This window comes from Lepisosteus platostomus, chromosome 7, assembly GCF_059453375.1.
Source record: "Lepisosteus platostomus isolate fLepPlt1 chromosome 7, fLepPlt1.hap1, whole genome shotgun sequence".
In the NCBI taxonomy this organism is placed as follows: domain Eukaryota; kingdom Metazoa; phylum Chordata; class Actinopteri; order Semionotiformes; family Lepisosteidae; genus Lepisosteus; species Lepisosteus platostomus.
Window position 1 is genome coordinate 55,888,527 of NC_142617.1, and position 18,176 is coordinate 55,906,702.

The 18,176-nt window shown below is 41.9% G+C and overlaps 1 protein-coding gene across 2 annotated transcripts; it reads left to right on the forward strand.

Moving 5' to 3' along the window:
* The first annotated feature begins 463 nt into the window (after nucleotides 1–463).
* On the forward strand, nucleotides 464–17,988 carry LOC148659270 (endoplasmic reticulum aminopeptidase 1-like). 2 transcript variants are annotated; one of them, XM_088641339.1, is made up of 18 exons: nucleotides 464–584; nucleotides 1,537–2,129; nucleotides 2,325–2,463; nucleotides 3,153–3,287; nucleotides 3,892–4,012; nucleotides 4,178–4,332; nucleotides 5,270–5,383; nucleotides 5,845–5,979; nucleotides 6,613–6,744; nucleotides 7,255–7,409; nucleotides 7,794–7,873; nucleotides 10,237–10,420; nucleotides 10,856–11,012; nucleotides 11,600–11,784; nucleotides 12,890–13,057; nucleotides 13,472–13,612; nucleotides 16,715–16,796; nucleotides 17,271–17,988. In XM_088641339.1, exons 2-18 carry the CDS (start codon nucleotides 1,630–1,632, stop codon nucleotides 17,493–17,495), a joined length of 2,808 nt encoding a protein of 935 aa, XP_088497465.1. In that variant the 5' UTR covers nucleotides 464–584; nucleotides 1,537–1,629; the 3' UTR covers nucleotides 17,496–17,988. The 2 variants fall into 2 exon arrangements, with proteins under 2 accessions (XP_088497465.1, XP_088497464.1); XM_088641338.1 differs by having other exon boundaries at nucleotides 3,892–4,332.
* Nucleotides 17,989–18,176: the final 188 nt, after the last annotated feature.

Here is an 18,176-nt window from a genome sequence, read left to right on the forward strand (position 1 = left end):
GTCATGATGAAATTGAATTGATCCACATTTGCTATGCAAATCACTCATTTGCCTGGAACAGTAAAGGAATAAAGTGGCCAGTGTTTTTGAATTCTTATTTAAAAAAGAGAAAAGGATTATAAACCCCGAGTGAATAGACGCATCTAGCTATACAGTATAATTTTAAAGCAAACCTTAAAGGTCTCTGGGGTGATTTTAATAATGGTCTATAAGGCTCACTTTTATATTGTATTCTGCAGTCAGTCAAGTCTATCTCACTCCCCTCTAGTAAAACAAGCTAACTTGATTGATTGAGAAAGGAGTCCAAACTGAAGGTCCAAACAGAAAAAGCAATTAGCAGAGTTCCAAACAAGCAGACAGCATACAAACTCACAGCATACAAGCTCTTACTCTCCCTGGTATCTATGATGCATATGATGCATATCTCCTTATTCAAGAGAACTGGAAGGCTGTTCTACATCGTTATTGATTGGGTGTGTGATATCAATAGATATGCAAACAGTGAGCTGACAGCATTCGTGTCTGTGGACCTCAGAACAGTAGGCAGTGGACACACCTCAGAAGGACATTACTGGAAACTGCAGGTAATTTAAACAGTTTAAGAAATGCTTTACACAAAGTGACTTTTATTAATTATCAACATAAACTGGTTCTAGTATAATGTGTGCAACCTTTTTGTCAGTGTTGTTGTTAAAGCCTAGTTTGACACTAGATTTTACAATGAGTTGCACAGAAGTGTTCAGTTCATTTCTGTCTTGGGAAGATCCACTTTCTTTTAAGTCTCTTTAGAAAGCTACAAGCCTACTGGCAAAACTCTCTTGCTTGGATTTCTGGGACAGTTTGCTAAAACATATTTTCCCATTCTTGAAAGTGTTGGATACATTTTGTAATTGAAAGTCTGCAAAATATTTTTTCATGTAAATTTCCATTGGTAAGATATTCTCCTTTTCCATGTCCACTATTATTATTTGAATTCTTGATTGGCAAGAGGTTGTTGACAATTATTTTCTACCTTTCTGATATCAAAGCTTTAAAAACATATTGAACAGAAACTCCAGTGTAGTATTAAAGCTGATCATCCATTGAGATATTTGATGTGATTATAAAAATGATATGTTTAATAATGAGTTACTTCTTGTAGCATTTCTAGCAATTTCTAGCTCTTTTTATAAAAAGTGAAAGACTGGATGCTTTATGATCCTTTGAATCTAAAAATCAACTTTTCTTCTTTAGTGTTAACAGAAATTGTACTGAAGACACTGTGTCAATGTACATATTGAGAGGTTTTTTATGGCACCTGGACTCTTGATAGCAGGTATTCCAGTTAAATAGGAAGGAAAACATCTGTAAAATCTCAAAACAGAAACCGCATTGAACGCCATCTGTCCCTCTCTGGCGTTACATAGATATTGTTCCTGAAATATTGAACATGGGTAAACACAAAAAGAGACTAATATCTTGGTACTCTGAATATGGACAGATCAATGATGTGGCTTACACAATATTTTTACATCACTCCTTTCTTTTGTATTTTAGGATTCCTCTGAGATTGGTAAAAGCAGGGGTTGAGAAGAGCAATATAGGAAAGACTATAATATAGAATAAACCCGCTGAAGGCAGACAACATCCATGGCTTCAGCTTGTGTTGTCTTGGTCTTGTGGGTGGCTGGAATTTGGGAAGCTCTGGAGATGAGTGCTGCTGCTACGGCCGTCGGCAGCAGTCAGGAGCAGGGGGCCTCGTTTCCATGGCATCAGTACCGTCTTCCACGCACCCTGGTACCTGAGCAGTACTACATCTACATCCACCCAGACCTCAATACGAACACCGTCACTGGTCGGGTGCATATCCTGATGACGGCTTTGAATAGCACGAGCTCTGTTGTGCTGAATGGCAAAAATCTGTCCATAACGGAGGCCTTTCTGAAAGAGCTGACCCCACACCACGGCCAGGAAAGCATCTCAGTCCGCGTGCTGGAGTCTGTCCCCAATGAGCAGCTGGCGTTTATCTCCGAGATACCCCTGGCAGCAGGGAGGAAATACCAGCTGTCTATCGCATACAACACCACAATCTCCACCGGCTTCTCTGGGCTCTACAAAGCCTCCTACTGGACGGACAACACAATCCCAAGGTAGGTGCTCCTTAGGTGTGGGATTAGCAATGCATCGTTTTTTCTTTATTTGCATGTGTGTAGTATCAGTTCAGTTACAACAGTAGCAGCAGTGGTAGATATGAACAATTCTGCAGTTCCTGGAAAAGGAGCCTAAAGGAATATCCATCACAGAGAAGCCTAGTGAAGTACTGCAGTTGTGTGTTTTATCGTTAGGATTTTAGCTGCCACTCAATTTGAGCCCACCTCTGCCCGGAAGGCTTTCCCCTGCTTTGATGACCCCAGCATGAAGGCTGTGTTTTCGATTGTCGTTGTGCGGGACTATAATAACAAGGCCATCTCCAACATGCCCAAGGTAAGGAAGGTCTCCTGATTCATTGTCCACATATCTGTGATTATGAGACTTTAGTGGTTCCATTTCATGGGTTCTCCTGCCTTTCCTGAAATTATTTGGTTTGCGTTTGGTAAAATACACTTTTTTGGTCCCAGTAAAAGTCCTGGCTCCGTGCTCAGAGTTCCATAGTCCGTCCGTGGCAAGGTAACGCCCTTAGCCAGCTTGGACTCTGAGTTCCACCAGGATTGGCTGGTTCTGAGCCATCCTCAAAGTTGCCAGGCAGCTTGCACTTGAGAGACACAGTAAAAGACGCACTTCATCTCCAAGTGGTGTTCTAGTGATGGATGGCACTGAAAGAAGGACAGCACACAGGGCCTCCTTCTGCCCGTGAGTTGCAGGTAAGCCCAGCTCATGAGCAGCTGGCAATGGCAAGTGAGGAGGGCAATCAAAAACAAAACTTGATTTCTAAAACAAATGTCATATTTCTCATGAACTCTAGATGACAGACCCATACAGGAGAAGCCAGGGCCTTTCTCCGGTCGCTCAAACTGGCAGATGAAAAGGGAAAGTGCCATTTGTGAAAGCACGTACTGTACTATATCTGTGAGACGCGATAGCAGATTTAAACAATTTATATGAGAAAAAATAGCTAACTAAACCATTTTAGCTTCAATTCAATTCATTTTTATATATGGTTTATGTTTATTTAGGTGAAGACAAAGCCGAGGGCTGATGGACTGCTTGAAGATCATTTCCTCCACAGTGTGAGGATGAGCAGCTATTTGGTCGCCTTCGTCATCAGTGACTTTACATCCAACAGCACAAAATCAAAATATGGCACTAGGGTAAATTCTTCAATCAAATTACTATTTAACATATAAAAATGCGTCTAATCAAATATTTCCAGATGTGTAACATGGGCAGTGGTTGTCTGTAACCAGCTGCACAAAGCAACTGAAGCTGAACTTTTTCTTTCTTTTCTTTAAGTGCTCTATGAATTTGGAGGTGTTGGACAATTCAGTTTAACATATTGAATCAATGTCATTGGAAAACCAGTATCAGTGCTTAAGATGCCCTGTAAAACCAGGAGCCACCTTAAACTGGTGCTTAGGACATCCACTTATAAGATAGTGGAGAAAAACAGACCTTCGGTGATGGGGAAAGGTGGAGAATGACGTGGTCTTGGCTTCATACCTGATCCGAACCTCACAAATATTTGCAACACTAATTCCTTGTGTCCCATAAATCTGATGGTAATTCTATAATTTTACCATGTTTCAAAAGGGCAAATGTGACATTGTTTTGTTGAAAACTGGCAAGCATGGAAGTTTTTACTCATGTAAAATCATGTACAATCAAGTTTGGATACCACACGCTGTGCTTGCTGCAGAGTGTCGGTGTTAACCGATGATGCTCAGGGCCGATGTTTAGCTGTGCTGTGTTTGCCAGGTGTCCGTCTACGCCCCCCCCAATCAGATTGACCAGACCTCCTATGCTCTCGATGTTGCGGTGAAGATCCTGGAATTTTTTGAAGAATACTTCCAGATTCGATACCCTCTTCCCAAAATTGGTATGGAGTTACTTAGCATTCTCAAAAAAAAACAGATACACAAAGGAATACCTGATTTGTTCAGATTAATTTGTGGATTGCTTCTCTCACCCCTGTGGAAATCTGTCTCTGTCATGTTAAATGGAAAGATGTTTTACTCTGTTCCTTGCTCTTCCCTGTGTTCAGACTTGGTGGCCATTCCTGAATTTGAATCTGGAGCCATGGAGAACTGGGGTCTGGTCACCTTCCGCGAGACCAGCCTGCTGTATGACCCCATGACCTCCAGCGAGAAGAACAGGCTGTGGATCATGCTGGTCACGGCCCACGAGTTCGCTCACCAGGCAGGTGTCTCGCGTCTCTCTTTCCACACACGACACGAAGTGAAAAGCAGCAAGTAAAGTCTCACTCCATGCTATTTCGGCTGTGAAGCCTTCTTGAAGTGTCACAGTGCTGAAACCTAGTGTTTCTTTTCTTTACCACAGCATGGTACCACAGCATTGGGGCGGAGCGGTGGCTCTGTGGCTAAGGATCTGCGCCTGTGACCGGAAGGTTGCCGGTTCAAATCCCGCGGCCGGCAGAGGAATCCTACTCCGTTGGGCCCCTGAGCAAGGCCCTTAACCCCAACTGCTCCAGGGGCGCCGTACAATGGCTGACCCTGCGCTCTGACCCCCAGCTTCTCTCTCTCTGTCTGTGTGTCTGTGTCTCCCTGGAGAAAAGCTGGGGTATGCGAAAAGACGCATTCCTAATGCAAGAAATTGTATAGGGCTAATAAAGAAACATTATTATTATTATTATGGAATGATCCTTTACCTGGTCTCCTTTGCAGCCTATGCATGCTGACGCAGCTGCCTACCATCAGTAGTCATCTCTAGCAGTCATCTTGAGTAGTCCTCAGATGAAGCATCAGTAGTCATCTTTAGTAGTCCTCAGACGAAGCATCAGTAGTCATCTCTAGCAGTCATCTTGAGTAGTCCTCAGATGAACCATCAGTAGTCATCTCTAGCATGATGAACTGAGAACACCAGATTCGTTTGGTAATATTGCCATTATGTGTTGGATCTCAGCAATTGTCTGGAATTTATGGTGGATCTTGAAAGAACCGGAATGAACTAAATTTACTTAAGTACCACTGCAAAAGAAAAATAAGACGCCATTGGTTCTGTTTTGTCTGGATGTCTTAATCACTTTTGAGAAACTGTTTCAGTAGAAAACCATGCAGATGCATCGTGGCTCCTGCTATTAACTGAGAGCTGATTTTGTTAAAACACTTGTTTCCAGTGGTTTGGAAATCTGGTCACCATGCAGTGGTGGAATGACTTGTGGCTGAATGAAGGTTTTGGAAATTATATGCAGTTCATCGCTGCAGACAAACTGGAGCCAAGCTGGTGTGTGGTGAGTGAGGAACATCTTGAGAATTGGTGGCTCAAAAAGTATTCTTCTGTTTCTGCTTTCCATGAAAAAAGAATCCATGCATGGAGTTTGCAATATTGAATACTTGCAATAAATAAATACTACAGTAATCATTTTTTTTGCATCCTGTTGATTTTTTACAAAGGACTATGAAATAGATACATGCCTTGTACATACACAACATAACCCCTTTACTTCCAGCTGTGTTCATGTTTCTAAGCAAACTATTTCTTAACCTACAGTACATTATTATGTTTGATATCTTGTGACATTATTGGTTAAACTACCTATACATTTGGGTTAAGACAGAATCCTATTTATTTTAGATGGGATGTTGTCGTGCTCTTTAATCTGAGCATATCTCCACTTAATGGTGGTAACACCGAGATGAAAATATAGTTCTGTGATATTTGCCAGATCCAAATGTGTGCTGTGTGTTTCAGGAAGACCAGCTGCTCATTGTGAACGTCTACAGAGCTCTGGAGAGGGACTCCTTTAGCTCCTCTCACCCCATCTCTCTGCCAGTGAAGAACTCCCAGCAGATTAGGCAGATGTTTGATATTGTCTCCTACTGCAAGGTTAGGAGAAATGAGAACAAATTTGATGTGATAAAAAAATGGAACATTTCTAGAAACATTTCTTACATGTGTATACTAATCACTGCTGTGGTTACCTGAAAGAAGGGTCCCTGGATTCCTGCAGTATATTCTTGTTGTTCTTTGTTGCTCTTTGGTTCTCTGAAACCTGAAATCTGATATTAATGTAATTCCTCTAATTGTATTTATTCATAGTAAATTTACTGACAATGAATATAGCACAGCTAACGCTTAAATATGCAGTCTAAAACTGGCAATAATCATATCTTTGTGAAAATCATGCAACATATATTTAATTATCCAGACTAACCTACAGAGACTTATACCTCATCGGTTCTACTGTAGAATCACAAACAATACCTACAAAACTTTAACATCCAGAGCACAAGAGAGTTAAATAACTCATACATGGTAGTGATACTGTGTGAATCAATGTTGGAGCCCATTTTAAATTGGGAATGTCCCAGTAACAGTCCTTATCTCTGACCACTGCATCATCTAGCCTACTACATACTGTACAGTGCCACCTGCCCAGTGTGATACAGTGCATCTTCTTGTATTTCCTGCATTGTGTATATCTCACTAGAGTAAACACCCTCTCTACTGTCTCTGCAGGGTGCCAGTATTTTGAGAATGATCCAGAGCTATCTGAATGAGACGGTATTTACTGCTGGGATTCGAGCCTATTTGAAGCAGCACAGTTACAGCAATGCACAGCAGGATGACCTCTGGAGCGCACTGACAAAGGTATAGACAGCCCTCTACATGGGCTGGGGAGGCGAAACCTGGTACTTTCTAATCATTCTGGTAATCCTTCACTGCAGGCGTGCTCCAGCTCTACCACTCTTAATGGCACAATAACTGTACCCGTAAATTACAGACTACTAATCCAGTAGTGTACCGGGTACCAGTTCAGCAAATGTTCACTGACATACAGTAGATGCCTTCATGGTTGCATCTTTTCACTCTCACTTTTCCTTCTATCTTTGTGGAATATTGCAGTAGGATCTTTTTTCTGAAAATGCAATGAAAAAAAACATATACTTAGTATAGGCCGTTACCTGTCACAGATCATAAGTAGTAATTATTAGATCATTCTGTTAATATGTTCATTTTGGTGGAACACATTTCTGTTCACTTTGGTCAGATCTGCTATACTATACAGTAGTTGAAACAAGTCCTGGGCAGGTATTCACACACCAGGGCTAGCAGATTGTGTCTAGAACAGCAGTCAAACGCAGGGAAGTCTTTTTTCAGAGCGCTCTGGAGCACAACAGGAGAGTGGATGTAAAAGCTATAATGGATACCTGGACGAAACAAAAAGGCTACCCTGTGGTGTCTGTGCAAGTCTCCGGACAGAAAGTGAAACTGCAGCAGGATATTTTCACTCTATATCCCCAGAATGGAACAGGGTAAGGGTGAAAAAAAACTCTGTGTCTCCATTTCACTTTCTTCTCCTTTCCACATTGTGTCTGTCCCTGTCTGAACTGTCCATGTCTCCTCCCCTTCTCCTCTCCACTATGATTTTCATTTCTTTGATTATTTGATTCAGTAATCACTAATTACTGTGCGTGGAAGTCCCCTGTTTATAGTCACTACTTGTTAGTCATCTCTGAGGTGCTGCTGCAGTCCTCATTCACTGTGATCAACACAAACTCACCCGGTCCCAGCCGTGCTCATCCTGCTGGGCATTTATACCTGAAGAATCTCCTCTACAGTCAGCTGCGGTCAGAGACCACACTCGGATTCTTTATTTTCCTTCTAAATCGTAATTTATTTTTCACCTTTGCTTTGAGGTTCCTGTGGCAGATTCCATTTACGTTTTATTCAAGCACCTCATCATCTGCCACCACCTACCTAATGAAGAAGAAAGAAGGTAATTTCTTATTCTTTGTAAGGAAATTACTACTCAATTAGTTGCAAAGGAACAAGTAATAGGTTTATTTCATGCTGAAAAGAGAAGAATGAAAACACAACGTTTCGGCCGTGGAGCCTTCTTCAGGTGTGAGAAAGACAGGGCAGTAAGCAAAGGTAATGTAGCAGGAGAACAAAAGCTGGGAGAGAAGAGGAGCAAGAGGTGATAGCAGGGGATAGAAAGAGAGGCCAATCAGGAGGTGTGAAGTCAGGATAGGTGAAGAGAGGTGTGAAATGAAACCTACAATGAATAGAGAGAATTTAGAAGAAAAGTAGTCTGTCGTTAAGAGAAGGGGGAAGGTGTGATCCTAGCTGCAGGATAATTGTGGTTTCTGTAGTCTTTCTGATGTATGAGTTTGGAAAACCGTTTTTGAGAACACAGATGGAGAGATTAGAGTGGTCATGGCCATCAGAGGTGAAATGAGAAACATCTGGCTTGGAGAAATCTTTAATCTTCACAGCCCTAACATGTTCTCTGAAGCGGTCTCCCGAGTCTCCTTCCTGTTTCTCCAATGTAGATGGCTGGGCATTTACTGCAAGAGCTACAGTAAATAAGGTTGCTGGAGGTACAAGATGCCATCTGGGTTATCTGTAATTGTTCTGAGGGGCCTTGAAAATGATGTGGTGTTAGATGTGTACTTGCAGCTGATGCAGCGAACTCTGTTGCAAGGGAAAGTACCTGGTGTGGATGATGATTGAGGGCGGTCAAGGGAGCTGTGAACAAGAAGGTTACACAGATTAGGGGGTTGGCGATATGAGATGATGGGGTGATCAGAAAAGAGGGGCCCAAAGGAGGGATCCTCCTGTAGGATGGAAAAGTTGTTGTTAATAGTCCTGGGGATAGAAAGTGTGTTGGGGTGGTAGAGAAGCACCAAAGGTACCTTGGTAAAGGCACAGTGAAGTGTAGTAAAGCACAGTGAAATCACAATCCATGCATTGTGAGACACTGGGAGGAAGAGTGAAGTGTGAGATTAACCAATCCATCGCAAAGCAAAGGAAGGACTTGTGACAAAAACAAAGCAGCCGAAAACATACCTTGCAGACTGACAATGGATTATATTTCATATGGCACTATTATTGAGAAGTCACCCATTTGTATCCCATTCTTATTACTTCAGTGCCCTAAGAGGAGAATGGATCCAGTGCCTCTCTCCCCAATCACAAATATGGGAATAAACATGAACTCTGTGTTTTCTAAAGAGAAGAAACACCCAATGCAGTAGACTTCGTGCTCTTAATGAATTAAACATCCACACATGCAGTAAATTTAAAATGGCTGAGACTAGCCAGTAAGGGGGAGTTACACTGAGCAGGGCCCTCCAGCACAGAAAGCAACAGGACAGCCTAGTTTGCAATGCTGTGTCCCAGGCTCCTGCCCCAGGAAATGCTCCAAATCCAGCGATTCCTTTCAACAGCCCATTAGCATACAAAGCAGGGCCAGACAGAGTCTGCTGAAGCCAGAATAGTTAAAGGGCAACTGCATCCCCAATTTCTCAGACCAGTTAATAAATCTCGGTAACAAAATCAATTCATTGATGTCATAGAAAAAAAATGACAAATTGCGAATTAAGCGCAAAATTGTGAACTTTGTGAAAGTACTGTAAGTCGCCATATTGACGCAACTCACATTCAAGTTCCCACGAATTGCCATGTGAAGCACCCCTTCCTGCCCACTAGTCACTGTAGTGAATAATGGCATGTGATGTACGAGCGTATAAATACAGGTTGTGCAGCAGACATGTTCCAATATGATCTGCATGCAGAGTTAACAAGTAAGTAGTATTTGTCGGCAAAACCATCTCAAAACCGAAAGCAATTTTTCTATCAGATTAAAAGAGATGTGTTCACAAGCCGACTTGTTTGCAATGTCATAGGGCCGCACAAGTCACTGGAAGTTTTGTTGCCTCATTCTGAATCGCAGAACAAGGCGCTGTGCACACCTGGCAACTTTATTTATTTTGTGGTGTAAATTGGAGGTTTTACAAGTAACTGTGTACATTTTGCTTTCATTGTGGTGTGAAATGCACTCATCAATGCTGATTCTTTCTAACCCCCAAATATAAAAATGTCGTTGGAGCTCCCCTTTAAGTCATTGGCTCCCTGGGCATCATTTTGATTTTGGCTTTCCTCTCTTTATACAAACTTGAGTCTGATTTATAATAGAGATATATACAGTATACTGTATATCAGTGATTTTCCTTTCTAGTTAGGTATATTGATAGACAGATAGGCAATGGTATATTTTGGCTCCCTATTAAACCCCCCACTGGGTCACAACACTCCAGATGAATTTCAGACTCTCTCACGTTGTCCTCCGCCTCGCAGAGCTCATCAGTCTCCCTCACGAAGTGGCCTGGATCAAAGCCAATGTCAATTCCACCGGCTTCTACAGGGTGTCCTACGACCTGCCCACCCTGCACGCCCTCGTCAGACAGCTGCAGGAGCGTCACACAGTGTTCAGCCGGATCGACAGAGCCAGTCTGATTGATGATGCCTTTCACCTTGCCAGGTACAGAGCTGGGAGACAGGGCCTGGCTTGGCTCTGGGAGACAGGCTGTTGGGCTCTCACATCGACAGAGTGCTTTACGAGCATGGTCACCACTCACATATCGTTTTTAAGCATTATTGTTGTTTGAGTCTGACCTGAATGACATAAACTGATTGCATTCCTCTCTTATGTATGATATATCACACACAAATCTCGCACTGTATTGGGAAAGTTACCCATGCAATTTGGGATAGAATATGGTTAAAACAGTTCATGCTTTTATTGAATACAAAAAGAACACATTCAAGTTATGGAGAGTTGCAAGCATTTTTTTGATTGCTAATTTAAAAGGTCTGACAAAGTTTTTTTTTTTTTTCCAAAGACCGACATGGCAGACCTCTCAACTGTGCCTGACGGTTCGGTCGGCTTGTAAAATGACATTTCTGCCTCTTACAGCCAGGGGTCGCTGCAGTACAGCGAATCATTCGCCCTCAGCCTATACCTCAAGCATGAAGAGGAGTACTTGCCCATACGGATGTTCGTCTCTCACATGGGAAAGATTATGAGTAAATTATCTTTCGGCAGACAGGGATGTGTTTTCCACTTGATCAAGGTGAAAAGCACGGTTTTTTACCTTTATTGTCACATACAATTTAAAAAACATTGATTATACGCCAAAAAATAATATTCTCCACAACAACACACATGGAATTGAAATTCTAAATGCGCAGAAATATATGCAAGTTTGTCGGATACACTCATCTTGTGCAGTAGAACGGGTTATCCAGTGTGATTTAATATGGCCCATTTTCCCCATCAAAAATAACCCTGCGCTCTGACCCCAAGCTTCTCCATGTATCTCATGGAGAGCAAGTTGGGGTACGCGAAAAGACAGATTCCTCATATAATAAATTGTATATGGCCAATAAAGTGATCAAAATACGAAAGAAAAGCACAAGTGAATAATTCAATTTTTAATGACTAAATCATTTGCGAAGGGTAACAACGGCAAATAAACAATGACTGCATTTAAAAAGGCACTGGAATTTCAGACAGTATATATAGAGAGAAATATAAAACCTCTCACTAGATTTCAGCACATTTCAGCTTTCGGGGAGTGTTAGCGGAGAGAGCTGGCCGGGCCGCGGTGCTGCGGTCTCACTGTGCGGAGCTGTCGGTCTCTGTGCTCCTGTCTGGCAGACTCACCTGTGGGACGTGCTGGAGAGGCAGATCCGGGCGCGGAGCTTCGACGACAGCGGCTCCCTGCCGCAGCAGAACCTGCGGGTGCTGCTGCTGTCCCTCGCCAGCGGGATGCCCTCGCTGCCCGTGAGGCAGCGGGCACAGAACATCTTCCACAGCTGGATGGCAAACGACGGGAAGATCCCGTAAGAGGGCTGGGAGAGTGGGGCGGAAAGCGGGGATCGCGGGACACGTAGCCCTTGGGGTTTGGAGAGGGCCTGGAGGAACCCCTGCTTGGGCTGCACACGACGCGTGTAGCATTCCCACCTCTCACGTGTGTTTTACTCCATTGGCGGATACTGCATGTTCTGCGTGTGTCCATAGTCACACCTGTTGGGTTCGGGTCTCAGCCACCGCCTGCGTTCACTGTTAATTATATATGATGCTTCAGTAATGGCAGATACCAAAACCACTGTTTCCACTTCGTTTCGGAATGTGTAAGAAATGAGCACAGCAGAATAATTTCAATCACGGAGCAGATTTAAAGGATCGGACGTTAGCTGGATCTGAAGGTTATTTGTTGAGGATTTTCTTGGAGTTATAAAAAAGTTGGTTGGGGGAAGGAAAAAATGTTTGGCAAATCTTCCAGTAAAGATATTTTCTGCCTAATGTCTTTTTCGCAAAAGAGGCGACTTCTGTTGTTGTGCAGTGTCATCTTGTGGAAATCTTTCGTAACTACACTATTTGGGAAAAGAAGTTGCATTTTATAGCTTCTTGATTAACGTGAAGAATAAGGCTCAAGGCGGTAGCCTGAGAATAGAAAATGATATCAACTATCACAGATTTTTTAATCTAAAAAACATTAGTTATTTATTTCGGTCACTCTTTATTAAGGTATTTTTACCTTGCTCGTGTGCGATGCAAGTTCAGTTCTCGAGTTAGTGGTAAGAACACCCACGCTTCTCAAGGAGAAGTTTATACGTCAAACTGAATTGCACTGCTGATAAGTCCCCTACCTTTTCAAAACCATTAGAAAGAATCGTATCGGATTTCAACACGCGTGAAACCCGCCCCAAATGACTGAATGAGACATCAGACATAAGACAGTACAGAAGGCTACTGCAGTGAACCAGGTAGTCCAGGGGTGAGGACGTGTTTCCAAGTGTATAGGAACCGTGCACGGTTTTGTAACAGCAAATTAGATTATGCAAATCTCCAGTGCTCTGCTGCTGCCTTTTAATGTTCCGTGGACCTGCGTGCTGCGCTGTCTTGCTGTGGGACTCGTCTGTGATGCTGTGGGTGTTGTCGCAGGCTGCCCAGGACCCTGCGAGGTCTGATTTTCCGTGAGGGTGTCCGGAGAGGTGGGCACAGGGAGTGGATGTTCGTGCTGCAGAAGTACCTGCGCAGCGTCTCCAGCACGGAGAAAGCGCTCCTCCTGGCGGCTCTCTCCAGTACCAGGAATCTGAAGAAGAAAATCTGGCAAGTGCCCGTGCTTTTCACAATCACAATTCACAATAATGTTAGCTAAGGTTGATTTAATTCTACAAGATTTGAAAGATTTGTTTAAAAAAATCTATATTGATTAACAGATATGTAGCATTCTTACACTTGATTGAACGAGGTCATTAACCCTAAAATAGCTTCTCTGTTTCATTTTGTACATGAAGGGATGGGTATGTAAAGAATATTCTCAGAGAACACAAGATGATTTAAATTATTCACACCTTAATTGTCATGCAGTGTCTTTGTTTTCACACAATTTAAATGGATATATATGGTACTTTGTATATCTTGTACTGGAGCTGTTCCTCTGTTGTGCATAATTAGTAAGCTGTGTCTCCATGTATTCCATGCAAACCCCTCAGAGTGACTACAAACCCTCACTTGTTTCAGGCTGTTGAATGCTGCGCTGCAGAACCAAGCCATAAAGACGCAGGACTTTATCATCTTAGTCAGCCGGATGGCAGGCAGTCTTTGGAGCAGTGAGCTGGTGTGGAGGTTTGTGCGGAGTCACTGGGAGGAGCTGGTGGAGAAGTACGTTCCCTACTTATTTCTCATTGAAGACAGGTGGTCACACACTCTCCGGGGCTGGAGGTAGACAGTTGCACCAGGCTTAACAGCATGCCACGCCTGTGAAATGTTACTGAATTTAAAAATAAATCTTTCCTTTGTTTTTCTTCTACAATCAAGAATCAGTATGACATTCTATGAACAAATCCATCCCATTTAAAGTGGACTACTGTGCTATTCATTAGATTGTATTCCTACAGTTTACTATCCACCTTGCTGCTGCAGTTGGTGTTGGTGGACCAGTAGGTGGTGATCTCCAATTGGTGATCCTCACCAATGCCCCCAGTATGGTGACTGGGGACACTGTGCTGCAGGAGCTACTGTCGTTTGGACAAAACATTAAACTGACTATTTGATCACAAAGGACCTCGTAGCACCATTTCAAAAGAGTAGAGGTGTTAACCTACAGTAGGTGTCCCCCTGAACTCAATTTCTCACGTCTCCACTTTCTGTATACTTACCTTATTGCCCCAAGTGGGAAATTTGCATTGCAGGCAGGTAAAAGACATACCACATCACACAATACATTTAACACAACCTGAACTCATTAACAAGTAAGAGATATACTGTGCATGTATGATGCAAACAATAAATACATAAATAAATAAAATAATTAAAATATACAGTCAATTGGCTAAATTGATCAGATCAATAGCTGTGAGAATAAAGATAATCTAGTTCTATTGCACTTGAATCGGGGTGTTGTAGTCTAAATTAACACCCAGCTAGAGGGAGCTCAGGTTCACCATGCAAGGGGTGGTCGTGACAGTCAGTGATTATATTAACCTTCTGCATTGTTTGTTAGATGTAGATGTCTGTCTGCCGTAGCTGTTGTGCACCAATAGGTTTGCTGGCTGCCTTCACTGTCCTGCTCAGTCTGTATAGTGGGGCTATAGGCACTCATGACTGCTGCCTCACCCAGGTGCTGCACTTTACTTGTGGATGAAGTGGGTCCCCTCAGCACTGTGGGAATCCCTTTGAGATCGTGTGGGATTAAAAAGTACTATAGAAATGCAAAGAACTTAATTTACTGTTCATCCCAGTATTTTAATAATTTATGTACCATTTTTTTATGTAAAGGAACAAGTAGAGGTTTATTCTTTGTTTTATTCAAGTAAAGGTTTATATCTTTTCTGCTCTTTTCAGCATGTTTTAATGTAGTTATCTTACAATGCTGAATAATCATTTGACCTGTTTTTTATTCTTACACCCATGTGCTTCATGTTTCTTGAACATTGACAATTGACTCTTAATCTGGTGTGGCTCATTAATATACGTGTGGGCTGCCTTAGACAAAACCCTCAGAAAAATAAAACAAATAATAACAGCAATGATATTCACTTAACTCAATGGATCTGCGTGGTACATTTTAAGGCAGGGCCCGATAGATAGATACTTTATTGATCCCATGAGGGAAATTGCAGTGCAACAGCAGCTTAACACAGACAACACAGACACAGTGTAACGAATGATACAATAATAATAATACAATACATACAATACAATCAGTAGAAGAGTGTCCTGTCCTGTCCTATGTGTCCTTTCATTTGAGAATATCCTTTATAGCATGCTTCATTTGTATAGTGGCCCAAAGGTGCAAAACACAAAAACAAAAAAGAGCGCACAAATAAAAATGTATTCAAAATGGAAATAGGTTCTCACAACCTACATCACATCTGCTGTTAGGTGAGAGGGCAGAGTGCATATGTTGAGTTCTGTGTTGAGTTCTTGATGAGATGTTTTTGTGAATTTTCTCAAATCTCAAAGCACCACGACAGTAGGATGTTCATGTCATGGGAGCCGGGTCAGACTCCCCATGAAATGCGTTGTTAAAGACCCTATCTGAGACGGTATAATCCGGAAGTGACTGGAGGAGGACATCAGGGAAGACACAGCAGGATCAGGTTGGGTAGAAACACAGGGGGTGGCGACGACGGTGATCTGGTGGATGGGGGGAGCGCAGGCCAACGAGTCCAACAGGAAGTCCAGTGGGGGGAATCAGGGCGCGGTCCAAGGTCCAGGTGCCGGGAGATCCGTCCGAGACGAACAAAGGGAACAGGGAACTAGGAATAGGAATAGTTAAAACCTTGACGGGACAAGGCGCTCCGAGCCCCGGACTCAGTAGGTCAGGACGTCTGGGGAAAGGGCCCTGCCCTCGGACTGCTCCTGAGCCCGGTGGATAGGCAGGCCTTCAGACGTCCGTCTTCCAAAGCTGAGCCCAGAACTACGGAGACGCCGGGCTTGAACAGGGAAAAGGGAATAAGACGCAACTGGGACAAATAAACCTGGGAACACAACGAAAAAAGGTAGGGGCGCCCTCTAGAGGAGGGATGACAACAGTGACAGTTCTGTCCGTTTTGTGGAGGGTAGCTTGGTGAGAACTTCATTTTGCCCACATTGTGGCAAATCTGTAGGATTTTTGCAAATCAAGGAGACATCAGATAAGACTGCTCCACATTTTGCATTAGTTTCGCTGTAAAAATACATATTGCAAAGCTATAGCTACATATTTTTCTCTATTGTCAGCTTACATGTTTTGCTTCAAGTGTTGTTAATGGAGACAGCCTTGGCAGCTTTGACTCGGTAAAGGAGCAGTTCAGCGAGGGCTATACATATACTGTGATTGATCATAGATTTTCTATAAACATTTTACAGTTTTGTAAAAATCCTATAGATCTGCTGCAATGTGGGCAAAACGAATAGTTTACAGCAAGCTGCCCTCCGCAAACCCGACAGAACATCCTACTCTCGTGGTGTTTCTTAAGATTTTACAAAAATTCAAAAACGTCCCACTCCACTCAGTGCTGCCCTGTCACCTAACAAGAGATGTCTTGTCCGTTGTAAAAATCTATTTCCCTTTTGAACACATTTTTGTTTGTGCAGTGTTGTTTTTTGTGTGTGCACTCTTTTTTGCTTGTGTTGTTTTTTGGTTTATGCACTCATTTTTGGTTTTGTGCTTTGCACTTGTGGGCCACCGTTCCTGTGTCCATTAATTTGACACACAAATTCCCATGTAAAGATTACAGAGTGGTGGTTTGATCTAATTTGCTCTGTTCTCCCTCTCAGGTTTTCTTTAGGCTCCTCATATTTGTCCCACATCGTCAATTCTGTTATATCAAGATTCGGCTCTACAGAGGAGTACAATGAGGTAAGTACAGTCAAGTTATTATTTTCAGGCAGGACTTCCTTTACCACTTGTCCCTTCAAGCTAATCAGATTTTTTGCCTTTGTGTTTCCTAATTAAACACAAAAAGAGTTCAATTAAACATTTGTGTTTAATTGAACGTCTAAACATGTTTAATTTAACTCTTTTTTGACTGACAATTACATTTTAAAATGTAAGGCATTGTACTATTGACTATTTTGTAATAACTCACATAATTTAAAAACACTCTCACTACTTAAATCTGATTTAGGTTAGGTGTTGAAAATCACAACCCAGTAAAAACACTTACTGTGGCGAAGAGTGTGTGTATGTCAGGGGAGCGGTTTCTCTCTTTCATGAAATGCATTGGACATATAACATATACAGATTTTTAGTGTCATTATTTTTAATTGCAGTAGACTAAATGTCTGCTAACTCTTTGTTCCTTCAGAAATGATACTTTTTTTTTTGTTATAGGTGTATAACTTTTTTGTGTCTCAGAAGAAACTTGGACATCTTGCCTTTGTCGAACAAAGCCTAGAAATCATCAGATTGAACATGATGTGGCTGAAGAGGAACACAGGCCCAATCAAGGCTTGGCTGCAAAAAAAGTATTCCCATAGCTATGTGACTTACAGGTACTGCAGAAACAGGACCACCTATCGCTATGTCTGGGGAGGAATGATACAGATTCATTACTAACTCACAGGGAAAGGAGATAATGGTTTAGAAGTACATACTGTATGAAATTAATCACGGTTTTAAAAATTCATTCTATACATTCTATTTATAATTAATCAACAGTATGTGAAATGGATAATTGAAAAAATATGTAAAGTTATAACAATAAAATCGCATACTGCTGTTCTGAGGGCAGCTTGATACATATTTGTTGTAGATTAAAGATAAGGGTAAAATGGGTTTATAGGGACATATTCATTTACCAGGGTTTTAAAACTGGTTGAATAGGACAGTTTATTTAGAAAATGTGCAGTGACTAATGAGTTCTATAGAGCATGCTTTTGGAAATTTCAGAAACATGAAAACTCCCAATGTTTACTTTAACTGCAATAAAGGTATCAAATGGATTGAGCCAGCAAAAATAAGAGTGAAGTATATTATTTATAATACAGGTGTATCAATGTGTTTGGATGTATAAGTGTTGCATTCAGAATAAAATAATTACTACTCTTTTCTTCTGGACTTGTTGAAAACAATTGATATACTTAATCAAAGAGTGCTTTACACTTTTTCTGATACCTGTAAGTGGTGCACTAACAGGGTTTAAATTATACATCATTAGAGAAGTTAAATCTTGTGCAGCACCTGAGCTGCAGACAATGAGCTAAATAACAAAGGGCCAGTGTTTTAGCAGACTGTCTT

Coding starts and splice junctions, on each gene's coding strand:
- LOC148659270 (XM_088641338.1), top strand. CDS start 1,630: ATGGCTTCAGCTTGTGTTGTCTTGGTCTTGTGGGTGGCTGGAATTTGG. Junction 2,464..3,152: donor CCATCTCCAACATGCCCAAG/GTAAGGAAGGTC, acceptor ATGTTTATTTAG/GTGAAGACAAAGCCGAGGGC. Junction 10,421..10,855: donor GATGCCTTTCACCTTGCCAG/GTACAGAGCTGG, acceptor TGCCTCTTACAG/CCAGGGGTCGCTGCAGTACA.